This window comes from Kogia breviceps, chromosome 9 (assembly GCF_026419965.1).
Source record: "Kogia breviceps isolate mKogBre1 chromosome 9, mKogBre1 haplotype 1, whole genome shotgun sequence".
NCBI classification, from domain to species: Eukaryota; Metazoa; Chordata; class Mammalia; order Artiodactyla; family Physeteridae; genus Kogia; species Kogia breviceps.
The window spans coordinates 11,906,405-11,921,588 of record NC_081318.1 but is presented as its reverse complement, the minus strand read 5'-3'; the positions used below and the strand labels follow the sequence as shown (position 1 = coordinate 11,921,588).

The 15,184-nt window shown below is 40.1% G+C and overlaps 1 protein-coding gene across 2 annotated transcripts in view; it reads right to left on the bottom strand.

Moving 5' to 3' along the window:
• Positions 1-15,184, bottom strand: part of KEL (Kell metallo-endopeptidase (Kell blood group)) — an 81,385-nt gene that overhangs the window by 33,703 nt on the left and 32,498 nt on the right. The window contains exon 1 of one of the 2 annotated variants that reach the window (XM_059073486.2): positions 2,263-2,404. The exons of the other annotated variant lie outside the window; for it this stretch is intronic. Within the exon in view, the coding sequence (XP_058929469.2) occupies positions 2,263-2,389 (127 nt within the window). The 5' untranslated portion in view covers positions 2,390-2,404. Of the gene's footprint in view, positions 1-2,262; positions 2,405-15,184 lie in introns of those variants that run through there. 2 annotated transcript variants of the gene reach the window in all.

Here is a 15,184-nt window from a genome sequence, read left to right as displayed (position 1 = left end):
GTGCAGGTCGGTACCGATCCTCCGTGCGGGAATCTCTCCACTTTGCCCTCCGCACCCCTGTGGCTGCGCTCTCCTCCGCGGCTCCGAAGCTCCCCCCCTCCGCCACCCGCAGTCTCCGCCCGCGAAGGGGCTTCTAGGGTGTGGAAACCTTTCCTCCTTCACGGCTCCCTCCCACTGGTGCAGGTCCCGTCCCTATTCTTTGTCTCTGTTTTTTCTTTTGCCCTACCCAGGTACGTGGGGAGTTTCTTGCCTTTGGGGAGGTCTGAGGCCTTCTGCCAGCGTTCAGTAGGTGTTCTGTAGGAGCTGTTCCGCGTGTAGATGTATTTCTGATGTATTTGTGGGGAAGAAGGTGATCTCTGCATCTTACTCTTCTGCCACCTTGAAGCTCCTCCTGTGATCTCTTTTTAAATGAGTGTGTTTTTGAAGTATAATTGACCTATAACACTATGTTAGTTCCTGTTCCACAACATAGTGATTCAATATTTCTACACATTTCAAAATGATCACCACGATAAGTCTACTTACCATCTGTCACTAGGCAAAGACATTACACAGTTATTGACTATATCCCCATACTGTACATTTCATATGCATGACTCATTTATTTTGCAACTGGAAAAGTTTGTACATTTTAATCTCCCTCACCTGTCTTTTTCCTTCTCCCATCCTCCTCCCCTCTGGCCACCACCTGTTTATTCTCTGTATCTATAACTCTGTTTCTGTTTCATAATGTTTGTTCATTTGTTTTGTTTTTTAGATTCCCACATATAGGTGACATCATACAGTATTTGTCTCTCTCTGTCAAATTTCTTTCACTCAGCATAATATGCTCTAGGTCCACCCGTATTGTCACAAATGGCAAGATTTCATTCTTTTTTTATGGCTAAGCAATACACAATTGGGTATATATATATATACCACATCTTTTTTTTACTGATGCCCTGATTCTTAAGTTAGAGCATCTGCTACCTATATCATTCATTAGCTGTTGATTAATTGTATTGTCACCCAACAGGGGACGTTTACTCTGCATTGGAATTGAGAATCACAGTCATATCTCCACCTGGGATGCTATTCCATTTACTCTTTCTTTTCCTTTTTTTCCCCCTAAAATTCAATTCATTCACTTACTTCTATTTAAACACATGCACATACACACACATAGAGCATCATCTAGGAAAAAATGTTTCCTGGACTGTAATTTTCTGTATAGTTTATTTTCAAAGGTCTGACTTTTCCTGGAACTGTTAAGACAGAGTGTTTTGGTCTTCTCTCCCTTCTTCCTTCCCAGCAGCAGGGCAATCAGTGGGGTTGACATCTCAATGGGCCACATCTTTCCTGTGGTCTAACCTCCTCCACCCCCCTTTTTCAATCTTGGTTCTACCATTCTTCATCTGATAGCCTCAGTAAATATATTCAGTATATTTTCCAATAGAAATGATGTGATCTAGCATAAAGCAGAAATTTTAGCTCTAGACAGGCTGGAGTTAATTTGAATCTGGGTTCTACCAAATACAGTCATGTGATGTTGGTGAAAATCTCTTAATGAACCCGTACCCCTAATTTCTATAAAACAAAATCATCATACCTTCTATGACAGATTAGCATAAGGACTAAGTAAAGGAAGCCGTGCTTTGTACACTGCCTTGCAAATTGTAGGCCAAGAACAAATGATAGCTATCATCATTTGCATGTGTTTGTTTATATTGTTTCAGTTTCCAAAAGCAATACAATAGTATCAGTTCACCTGTGTAGTAAAGAATAAATGATTCTGGGCTCCCCTGGTGGCGCAGTGGTTGAGGGTCTGCCTGCCGATGTAGGGGACATGGGTTCGTGCCCCGGTCCGGGAAGATCCCACATGCTGCGGAGCGGCTGGGCCCGTGAGCCAAGGCCGCTGAGTCTGCACGTCCGGAGCCTGTGCTCCGCAACAGGAGAGGCCACAGCAGTGAGAGGCCCGCGTACCGCAAAAAAAAAAGAATAAATGATTCTGAACCTTGTTTTTCTACTTTTAGTTTGTCTCAGATCTCGATGGAATATCAGACAAGGCTAAGAATTTGCTGAGAGGCTGAGGACATTGGAGAACGTCTTCTTTAAAAAGAGTTTGGGTTTTTCTTTCCCTCACCTCACCATGAACTGTGTTTACCACTCACTTTGAGCCTAATAAGGTGGCTCAAGAGAATGATTTGGAGAACGTGAGATGCCAGGAAGTAGCAAATGACTTATGCCTGAAAATTATAAAGACAAGAGAGTGTGGCTGGGTACCTGCACAGCAAAGCACACTGCCGTGGACACAAGATGCACCGCTACAGACGCGAGCATTCAGTACACCGTCTGTGCTCTGTGGATTCCGTGGAAAGGAGCTGGCCAGGAGCTGGCGTGAAATGTACATGCCGCAGGGCTTCCTACCGGAAGAAAGGCCACCCAGAAGGAAGAGGCTGGACACATGCCTTTGGAAGAAAAAGTAAAGGCAAATTTATGAAGGGCGAGCCAGGAGAAGCATAATTCCATTTGGAGATCCTGAGGCAGACGTTTCTAGTGAGAATAACCCTGAGGGGCCAAAAAAGAATCCATAAGAGACAACTTGGGATATCAGCCTCATCTAGAGGGCTCCGAATCAGATTAAAAGTGAATCCTTTTCCATCTCTTACTTCTCCTCTGGTCTCTTACTTCTCCTCCTCCTTCCATCAACCTGGAAGGAACCAAAACTGCAGTTGCAAGTTAGAAAGGAGATCGGTGGAGAAGGAGAGATGCTGACCATGACCTGCATTTCCTATTGCAGCTGTCAAGCCTGAGACAAGTGCGAATTGGGGAAGGGGAAAAATTTTGAAAGCAACAGAAATCCAGAGTTTTGGTGGTATATCAGACCACCCTCGTTATTACCTAGAAATGATTGGAGAATCTGTTATTACCTAAAGTAACTGGAAAGCTACTGGACTTCTCCAAGATTTCACCCAGAGGTGAAAGATTTCACCCAGTGGTGATGAAAAAGCTGCTGGAGCAGGTTTTGTGGGAATAGTTGTAAGAAAGAAGAAAGACAATTCTGCTTGTGCCTTGCTGAGTCTAGTTCCATTATTAAACCAACTGCATTAACTGCATGACCAAGGATAAGGAACTTGACTTTTCTCATCATGTGAAAATTGAAAGAATTATACTTTGCATTATTTCAAGTAAGTTTATCTTAATAATACTAATGTTATAAAACATTTAGCATGGATCGGTCCTGTTTAATGTTCAGTAAGTATTCTGTTTTGCATAAAGGATTGGTGAACGATAATTTCCCCATTTGGAAGAACAGAAAACAAGAGAATGGAACACACTGTGTGGTCTCCCTTTGTGACACCCTTAAAAAACACAAAAAATATGATTGACCTGTTAGGAAATATACCAGTATTGCTCTATAATAAACAACCCCCAAATCTGGTGCCTTAAAAAACAATGGATTGGCTCTCCATTCTATGGCTTGGCAAATTAGGTAGCTGGAGTGTCAGCTGCACTCGTTTATATGTTTGGTTTCAAATGACAGCTCAGGGCTGCCTAGTCCAGCATGGCCTCCCTCCCTGTTTGGTGGTTGGCTGGGATTGTTAGCCAGGGCACCTCCTTCATGGGGCCCCTCCAGAGACTAGCTCAGGCTCATTCCAATGGCAACTGGATTCCAAGAAAGCAGGAGTGGAAGCTGCAAATCTCTGGAGACCTAGGCTTGAAATTCATACAACACCATTTCTGCCATATTCTCTTGATCAATGCAAGTCTCAAAGCTAGACCACACTCAAGGAATAGAAAAATAAACTCCACCACCTGAGGAGAGGAACTGCCAAGAATTTGCAGCTATGTAATATGCCACAGGGAAAAGAAAGAATGGTCTTCCCCAAGAGGTGACATATCATGAAAAGATCACTGAACTAGGAATCAGAAGTTCTGGCTTTCAGTCCTACATTTCTCATTAACTAATTGTGTGATTTTTACCTAATTTCCCATATCTGTAAAATCTAGTACTCAAAACCTGTGAGTCTAGGTTTCTGATTTAGTCTCTATTTCTTCCTTCTCTGGGGGCCTTAGAAGTCGCTACAGATTTAAGGCCAGAGCATCAGCATAAACTTATGGGAACTGTTTCTCTGTTCCCCCTTAAAGATAAGCAGAGACCAGAGAAGGAAAAACCTAGGTCCACCCACCCCTCACTCCTGAAAGTTCTGTCCAAAGGTATCTAAGTAAGAAGTGCCATGTGATACCTATTTGAAATCTTCCTTAGGGGATATTTGGCATTTTCCCATTGCCTACCTGTGCCCCTTCCCCCTACATTTTTTGGCCCTTTCTTCCATTCTGCTGTCTGGAAGGCATATGCCTCATGGATAATAAGAATGAGGTTCACACTTGAGAGATGGCAGATTGGTGAGCTAGAAGGAATCCAGTGTCTGGGTGGCTATGGACTTTGTGGACATGAGCATCTATACCAGCCCTGAACTACATCCCTACAGACTTTTCTATGTGAGAAAATTACTGTTTTATTTAGGCTACTGTGGGTTGTTGTTTTTTTCTTTCTATCTATCTCTTAGAGTTGACTCCAGTCCTACAAATAACTAGATGCCACTAACCAATAAAAATGAGCTTTGGGCAATATCTACCCACTCAAGTTTGTTGGGTACAGATGACCATGTTGTGAACTGCACAACTCTAAGGACTGCCAATTACATGGACTAGAATGTGAATGGTTTTCCATATGGTTGTGTCACAGGGCAAACCTATACTTAAGAACTAACATAATGTGAAAAGAGAAAGTAGATTTTATATCTCTATGTTATTCCTATACTGCTTTCTGTTTCACCCAGAGACCTAGGTGTCCTTGTTCAAACTGTTCAACTTGGCATTATTTTCATGAGAGCCTTTAATAGTTGGAGTCCTCCCAGGAAAACAGAAACCACTGTAGATATTTCAGACAGAGGAAATATGGTACATGTAATTGGATACACAGATGATGGAAGAATTGAGAATGGGTGGGGGGACAATGAGACAACCCCAAAATTACCATCAAGAAGCTACTACAGGGCTTCCCTGGTGGTGCAGTGGTTGAGAGTCTGCCTGCTGATGCAGTGGACACGGGCTCATGCCCCAGTCCGGGAAGATCCCACATGCCGCTGAGTGGCTGGGCCCGTGAGCCACGGCCGCTGAGAGCCTGCGCTCCACAACGGGAGGGGCCACAGCAGTGGGAGGCCCACATACAGCAAAAAAAGAAAAGCTACTACAATCCTTAAGGCTGGGGGAACAAAGGATAGAATGTTACCAGAGACCTGGAGTTGGGGCCACCCAGCAAAGATGGAGCCATATTGGATCTGCTCAGCAAGCTTGGACCATAGGAGACAGAGCCGTACAGGGGGAGCTGTAGCCACAGAGGACATACAGGTGGCACTGAAGTGCCAGCTGAAGCAGACAGAGAAGGATAAATACCCTGGCTTTATCTCCACTTCCACCCTCTTCCTCTTGGCTGAATTTTCCTAGAATTCACAGAGGAGGAGCCCTTGGGAAACTTAGATTCTTATGATACAGAGCGTGGCAAAAGAGGTCAGGTAACTGATCTGCAAACAAACAAGTGATTTTAAGAGCATTTGTTGGGGCTTCCCTGGTGGCGCAGTGGTTGAGAATCTGCCTGCCAATGCAGGGGACATGGGTTCAAGCCCTGGTCTGGGAAGATCCCACATGCCGCGAAGCAACTAGGCCTGTGTGCCACAACTACTGAGCCTGTGCGTCTGGAGCTTGTGCTCCGCAACAAGAGAGGCCATGACAGTGAGAGGCCCGCGCACCGCAATGAAGAGTGGCCCCCACTCTCTGCAACTAGTGAGAGCCCTCGCACAGAAACGAAGACCCAACACAGCCAAAAATAAATGAATAAATTAATTTTTTTTTTTTTTTTTAAAGAGTATTTGTCTTTGTAAGGCTCTGGGCACATGCACTGCTGCTTCAAGGCCCAGATAATCAATGGTGACTCAAAGCTGGGAAGAAAACTCTATTTCTCTTATACAAATCTCAAGAGTATCTTGAGAATTAGATGTTTTTCTTCATCTAGAAACAGCATCCTTGGAATGAACATGGCTATTCTCATGATAGTCTGCAATCTACAGATTAGATACAATCTCTAACAAAATTCCAATGACATTTTTTACAGAAATAGAACAAACAATCCTACATTTCATATGGAACTACAAAAGACCCAGAATACCATAGCAATCTTGAGAAAGAACAACTAAGCTAGAGGCATCATGCTTCCTGATTTCAAAATATATTGCAAAGCTACAGTAATCAAACCAGCATCGAACTCTATCAATGGACAAGTGGAATTTGGAATTAAAAACACAATAACATTTACATCAGTACCACCCCAAATAAATACCTAGCTATAAATAGAATAAAATATGTATAAGATCTATATGAGGGAAACAACAAAACTTTGATGAACAAAATCAAACTAAATAAATGGAAAAATATTTCTTGTTCATGGATAGGAAATCTCAATATTTTCAAGATGTCATTTCTTTCCAACTGATCCATAGATTCAGTGCAATTTCAATAGAAATTCCAACAAGTCATCTGTGGACTGACAAACTGATTTTAAATTTATATGGAGAAGCAAAAGACTCACCAACACAATAATGAAGAAAAAGGACAAAGTTAGAGGGTTGACACAATTCAATTTCAAGACTTACTATACTGATACAATAATTAAGACTATGTGATATTGGGGAAAGAACAGACAAATCAATGGAACAGAAAAGAGCCCAGAAATAGACTAACATAAATATAGTCAACTGATGTTTGACAAAGGAGCAAAGGCAACAGAATGTATCAAGAGACTCTTTTCTTTTTTTCAATTTTTATTTTATATTGGAATATAGTTGATTAACAGTGTTGTGTTAGTTTCAAGTGTACAACAAAGTGATTCATTTATACGTATACAAGTATCTGTTCTTTTTCAAATTCTTTTCCCATTTAGGTTATAACAGAATATTAAGCAGAGTTCCCTGTTCTATATAGTAGAGAGTCTTTTCAACAAATCATGTTGGAACTAGTGTATATCCAGATGCCAAAAAAAAAAAAATCTAGATGCAGACCTTATACTCTTCACAAAAGCTAACCCCAAATTGATCACAGACCCAAATATAGAACTTAAAACTATACAACTAAGATGGCAGTGTGGGAAGACATGGAGTTAGCGTCTCCCCACAACTAGGGCACCTGCTGTCCGCTGGTGGGAGACTCTGACCCCCAAGGAAATGGGAGGAACCAGGATGTAGGGGGACCGAGGGGGGAGGAGAAATGGAGGCCAGACAAGATCGGGCCCCTGAGGCCAGGGAGATCAGGAGAGGCAGGCAGGAGGGGCCCTCTGGGAGGAGTGGAAGAGGAACAGAGGGTGATTGCCCCTCCCACTCGGCGCATTGGTTTTGGGGGCATAGTAGGGAGGCTGGGGAGATCAGGAGAGGCAGGTGGGAGGGGGCCTCCCAGACGCAAGACTGGAGGAGCAGAAAAGGAGAAGAGGGCATTTGCCCCACCCATTTGAGCCCAGGAAGCCTGCTAGGCTCTGAGAAGAGGGCCCCTGCCCTCTGAGAACATGGGTGGGGGGCACGCCTGGGCCCCTTCTGTTCCTTGAGCCTAAGCCCCACCCTCCACAGCCCCCAGGGCCTTTTCCATCCTACTGGGTCCTGAGCATTGGCCCCGCCCACCACCCAAACCTCACCCTTGCTTTGGCCCCACTCTCCACAGCCAAGGTCTTCCCCCTGCCACCATTTTTATTTTTTTTTCTTTTTCCCTCCTCCTCTTTTTTACTATTGTGGTACTGATGTACCTTCCAGTTGTTGATTCATCTATATTTTTATTTTTACATTCTTTCTAACATATCTGTTAGTTTCATAGTCTAATTTTATTTTTTACCTTTTTTTTTTTTTTTTTTTTTTTTTTTGCCACCCCACGTGGCTTGTGGCATCTTGATTTGTGAGCCTGGGGTTCGGTGAAAGTTCCTGAGGTGGGAGCTCCAAGTCCGAACCACTGGACTAACAGAGAATCTTAGAGCCCAGGGAATATTCATCAGAGTGAGGCCTCACAGAGTTCCTCATCTCAGCACCAAGACCCAGCTCTACCCAATAGCCTACAAACTCCAGGGTTGGAAGCATCATGCCAAACAACCAGTAAAACAGGAAAACAATCCCACTCATTTAAAAAAAAAAAAAAGAGAGACTGCAAAAAAATATGCCACAGATGAAGGAGTAAGGTAAAAACCCATAAGACTAAATAAATGAAGAGGAAATAGGCAATCTACCTGAAAAAGAATTCAGGAAAGATGATCCAGAATCTCAGGAATAGAATGGAAACATGGACTGAGAAAATACAAAAAATGTTTAACAAAGATCTAGAAGAACTAAAGAACAAACAGAGATGAACAACACAATAACTGAAATGAAAAATACACTAGAAGGAATCAATTACAGAGGCAGAAGAATGAATAAGTGACCTGGAAGACAAAATGCTGGAAATAACTGCCGAGAAACAGAATAAAGAAAAAAGAATGAAAATAACTGAAGACAATCTCAGAGACCTCTGGGAAAACAGTAAACACACCAACATTCGAATTATAGGGGTCCCAGAAGAAAAAGAGAAAAAGAAAGGGTCTGAGAAAATATCTGAAGAGATTATAGTGGAAAACTTCCCTAACATGGGAAAGGAAATAGTCACCTAAACCCAGGAAGCACAGAGAGTCCCATACAGGATAAACCCTAGGAAAAACACACCAAGACACATATTAATCAAACTAACAAAAATTAAATTCAAAGAAAAAATATTAAAAGCAGCAAGGGAAAAACAACACATAACATACAAGGGAATCCCCATAAGGTTATCAGCTGATTTTTCAGTGGAAACTGCAGGCCAGAAGGGAGTGGCAGGATATGCTTAAAGTGATGAAAGAGAAGAACCTACAACCAAGATTACTCTACCCAGCAAGGATCTTATTCAGATTCGATGGAGAAGTCAAAAGCTTTTCAGACAAACAAAAGCTAAGAGAATTCAGCAGCACAAAACCAGCTTTACAACAAAGGCTGAAACTTCTCTAAGGGTGATACACAAGAGAAGAAAAAGACACACAAACACAAAACAATTAAGAAAATGGTAATAGGAACATACATATCGATAAAAACCTTGAATGTAAATGGATTAAATACCCCAAATAAAAGACATAGACTGGCTGAATGGATACAAAAACAAGACCCATATATATGCTGTCTACAAGAGACCAACTTCAGACCTAGGGACACATACAGACTGAAAGTGAGGGGATGGAAAAAGATATTCTATGCCAGTGGAAGCCAAAAGAAAGCTGGAGTAGCATTCTCATACCAGACAAAATAGACTTCAAAATAAAGACAATTACAAGAGACAAAGAAGGACACTACATAATGATCAAGGGATTGATCCTAGAAGAAGATATAACAATTATAAATGTTTATGCACCCAACATAGGAATACCTCAATACATAAGGCAAACGCTAACAACCATGAAAGGAGAAATTGACAGTAACACATTCATAGTAGGGGACTTTAACACCCCACTTTCACCAATGGACAGATCATCCAAACAGAAAATAAATAAGGAAACAGAAGCTTTAAATGACACAACAGACCAGATAGATCTAGTTGATATTTATAGAACATTCCACCCAAAAGTGGCAGAATACACTTTCCTCTCAAGTACACATGGAACATTCTCCTGGACAGATCACACCTTGGGTGACAAATCAAGCCTCAGAAAATTTAAGAAAATTGAAATCGTATCAAGCATCTTTTCTGATCACAATGCTATGAGACTGGAAATCAATTACAGGAAAAAAACAGTAAAAAACACAAATACATGGAAGCTAAACACTGTGCTACTAAATAACCAAGAGATCACTGAACAAATCAAAGAAGAAATTTTAAAAAACATAGAAACAAATGACAATGAAAACACAATGACCCAAAACCTATGGGATGCAGCAAAATCAGTTCTAAGAGGGAAGTTTATAGCAATTCAATCTCACCTCAAGAAACAAGAAAAATTTCAAATAAACAATCTAACCCTACACTTAAAACAACTAGAGAACAAAGAAAACCTAAAGTCAGTAGAAGGAAATAAATCATAAAGATCAGAGCAAAAATAAATGAAATAGAAACAAAGAAAACAATAGCAAAGATCAATAAAACTAAAAGCTGGTTCTTTGAGAAGATAAACAAAATTGATAAACCCGTAGCCAGACTCATCAAGAAAAAAGGGAGAGGATGCAAATCAATAAAATTAGAAATGAAAAAGGAGAAATCACAACTGACACTGAAGAAATACAAAGGATTATAAGAGACTAGTACAAACAACTATATGCTAATAAAATCGACAACCACGAAGAAATGGACAAATTCTTGGAAAGGTACAATTTGCCAAGACTGAACCAGGAAGAATTAGAAAATATAAACAGACCTATCACAAGTAATGAAATTGAAACCAAAATGAAAAACCTTCCAACAAACAAAAGCCCAGGACCAGATGGCTTCACAGGTGAATTCTATCAAACATTTAGAGAAGAGTCTCAAACTCTTCCAAAAAATTGCAGAGGGAGAAAAATTCCCAAATTCTTTCTACAAAGCCACCATGACCCTGATACCAAAACCAGAAAAAGAGATCACAAAAAAAGAAAATTATAGACCAATATCACTGATGAATATAGATGCAAAAATCCTGAACAAAATTCTAGCAAACAGAATCCAACAGCACATTAAAAGGATCATAAACCATGATCAAGTAGGATTTATCCCAGGGATGCAAGAATTCTTCGATATATGCAAATCAATCAATGTGATATACCACATTAACAAATTAAGGAATAAAAACCATATGATCATCTCAATAGATGCAGAAAAAGCTTTTGACAAAATTCCACACCCATTTATGACAAAACCTCTCCAGAAAATGGGCATAGAGGGAACCTACCTCAACATAATAAAGGCCACATATGACAAACACACAGCAAGCATCATACTCAGTGGTGAAAAACTGAAAGCATTTCCACTAGGATCAGGAACAAGACAAGATGTCCACTCTCACCACTCTTATTCAACATTGTTTTGGAAGTCCTAGCCACAGCAATCAAAGAAGAAAAAGAAATAAAAGGAATACAAATTGGAAAAGAAGAAGTAAAACTGTCACCATTTTCCGATGACATGATACTATACATAGAAAATCCTAAAGATGCCACCAGAAAGCTACTAGAACTAATCAATGAATTTGGTAAGGCTGCAGGATACAAAATTAATGCACAGAAATCTCTGACATTCCTATACACCAACAATGAAAAATCAGAAAGAGAAATTAAGGAAACACTCCCATTTACCATTGCAACAAAAAGAATAAAATACCTAGGAATAAACCTGCCTAAGGAGGCGAAAGACTGTACTCAGAAAACTATAAAACACTGTTGAAAGAAATCAAAGATGCCATAAAAAGGAGAAATATACCATGTTCTTGGATTGGAAGAATCAATACTGTGAAAATGACTATACTACCCAAAGCAATCTACAAATTCAATGCAATCCCTATCAAACTACAGATGGCATTCTTCACAGAATTAGAACAAAAAATCTTATAATGCGTATGAAAACTCAAAAGACTCCAAATAGCCAAAGCAATCTTGAGAAAGAAAAATGGAGTTGGAGGAATCAGGCTCCCTGACTTCAAATTATACCACAAAGCTACAGTAATCAAGACAATATGGTACTGGCACAAAAACAGAAATACAGATCAGTGGTACAGGATAGAATGTCCAGAGATAAACCCACACACATACAGGCACCTAATTTACAACAAAGGAGGCAAGAACATACAATGGAGAAAAGACAGCCTTTTCAATAAGTGATGCTGGAAAAACTGGACAGCTACATGTAAAAGAATGAAATTAGAACACTCCCTGACACCATATACAAAAATAAACCCCAAATGGATTAAAGACCTAAATGTAAGGCCAGACACTATTAAACTCTTAGAGGAAAACATAGGAAGAACACTCTTTGACATAAATCACAGCAAGATTCTTTTTGACCCACCTCCTAGAGAAATGGAAATAAAAACAAAAATAAACAAATGGGACCTAATGAAACTTAAAAGCTTTTGCATAGCAAAGGAAACCATAAACAAGATGAAAAGACAACTCTCAGAATGGGAGAAAATATTTGCAAATGAAACAACTGACAAAGGATTAATCTCCAAAATTTACAAACAGCTTATGGAGCTCAATATCAAAAAAAGAACAATCCAGGTAAAACATGGGCAGAAGACCTAAATAGACAGTTCACCAAGGAAGACATACAGATGGCCAAGAGGCACATGAAAAGATGCTCATCATCACTAATTATTAGAGAAATACAAATCAAAACTGCAATGAGGTATCACCTCATGCCAGTCAGAATGGCCATTATCAAAAAAGCTAGAAACAATAATTTCTGGAAAGGGTGTGGTGAAAAGGGAACCCTCCTACACTGTTGGTGGGAATGTAAATTGATACAACCACTATGGAAAACAGTATGGAGGTTCCTTAAAAAACTAAAAACAGAACTACCTTATGACCTAGCAATCCCACTACTGGGCATATACCCTGTGAAAACCATAATTCAAAAAGAGTCATGCACCACAATGTTCACTGCAGCTTTATTTACAATAGCCAGGACATGGAAGCAACCTAAATGTCCATCGACAGATGAATGAATAAAGAAGATGTGGCACATATATACAATGGAATATTACTCAGCCATAAAAAGAAATGAAATTGAGTCATTTGTAGTGAGGTGGATGGACCTAGAGTCTGTCATACAGAGTGAAGTAAGTCAGAAAGAGAAAAACAAATACTGTGTGCTAATGCATATATATGGAATCTAAAAAAAAAAAGGTACTGATGCACCTAGTTGCAGGACAGGAATAAAGAGGTAGGCATAGAGAATGGACTTGATGACATGGGGTGGGAGGGCAAAGCTAGGGCGAAGTGAGAGTAGCATGGACATATATACACCACCGAATGTAAAATAGTTGGCTGGTGGGAAGCAGCAACATAATACAGGGAGATCAGCTCTGTGCCTTGCGATAACCTAGAGGGGTGCGATGGGGAGGATGGGAGGGAGGCTCAAGAGGGAGGGGATAGGGGGACATGTGTATGCATATGGCTGATTCACTTTGTTGTGCAATAGAAACTAACACAGTATTGTGAAGCAATTATACTCCAATAAAGATCTATTAAAAAATAATAATATAAAATAAAATGAAATAAAATAAAATAAAAATTATAAAACTCCTAGAAGATAACATAGGAGAAAACCTAGATGACCCAGGCTATGACCTTGCAATGACTTTTTAGGTAAAACATCAAAGGCATGATCCATGAGAGAAACAATTGATAAACTTGACTTCATTAAAATTTAAAACTTCTTTTCTGTACAAGACAATGTCAATGGGATGAAAAGATAGGCTAAACACTGGGAGCAAATATTTGCAAAAGACACATCCAACAAAGAACTGTTATCCAAAATACACAAAGAACTCTTAAAACTCAACAGTAAGAAAACAAACAACCTGATTAAAATATGGTTCAAAGATCTTAAAAGATATTTCACCATAGAAGATATACAAATGGGAAAGAAGCATTTGAAAAGATACTTCACGTCATATGTCATTAGGGAAATGCAAATTAAAACAACACTGAGATACCAATACGCGGCTATTAGAACTGCCAAAATCCAGAACACTGACCACACCAAATGCGCGTGAGGACGTGAAGCAGCAGGAGCTCTCATTCATTGCTGGTGGGAATGCAAAATGGTGCAGCGCCTTTGGGAGACAGTTTGGCAGTTTCTTACAGCACTAAAACAAACTCTTACTACATGATCCAGCAATTGTGCTCTTTAGTATTTACTCAAAGGAGTTGAAAACTTAGGTCCACACAAAAACCTGCACACATATATTTATAACAGCTTTATTCATAATTGCCAAAGCATGGAAGCAACCAAGATGTTCTTCGGTAGGAGAAGAGATAAACTGTAGTACATCCAGTCAATGGACTATTATTGACCGCCAAAAAGAAATGAGCTTTCAAGTCACAAAAAGACATAGAGAAACCTTAAATGCACACTGCTAAGTGAAAGAAGTCTATCTGAAAAGGCTACATTCTGTATGATTCCAGTTACACGACACTGTGGAAAAGGCAAAACTATGGAGATGGTAAAAAGATCAGTGGTTGCCAGGGATTTCAGGAGAGGAGGGTGGGATTAATAGGTGGAGCAAAGAGGAATTTGGGGACAGTGAAACTACCCTGACGAATATATGTCATTATACATTTGTCCAAACACATATAATGTACAACGAGTGAACCCTTGGAAACTACAGACTTTGGGTGATTATGTGTCAATGTAGACTCATCAGTGGTTAACATATCCCTCTGCTGGGGGATGTTGAGGATGGAGGAGGCTATGCTAGTGGGGGTGGGGAGGGAACATATGGGAAATCTCTGTACTTTCCTTTCCATTTTGCTGTGAACCTAAAACTAAAACTGCTCTCACAAAATAAAATCTTAAAAAAAAAAAAAAAAAAAAAACAGTGTGATACTGGCATAGAGACAGACATAAAGACCAATGGGCCAGAACAGAGAACCCAGAAATAAACCCATACATATATAGTCAACTGGTCGTTGACAATGGAGCCTAGAATTCATAACAGGGAAAGGACAGTCTTCAACAAATGGGATATCCACATGCAAAAGAATGAACTTGGACCCTTATCTCACACCACACACAAAAATAAACTCAAAATGGATTAAAAATTTAAATGTACGACCTGAAACAGTGAAACTCTCAGAATAAAACATAGGTTAGAAGCTTCTTAACATTGGTCTCGGCAATGATTTTGTGGGTATTTCACCAAAAACACAGGCAACAAAATCAAAAAGAAACAAGTGGGACTATATCAACCAAAAATGCTTCTGCACAGCAATAGAAACAGTCAATAAAATGAAAAGACAAGGACTTCCCTGGTGGCACAGTGGTTAAGAATCCACCTGCCAGTGAGGGGACACAGGTTCGAGCCCTGGTCTGGGAAGATCCCACATGCCCCGGAGCAACTAAACCCATGTGCCACAGCTACTGA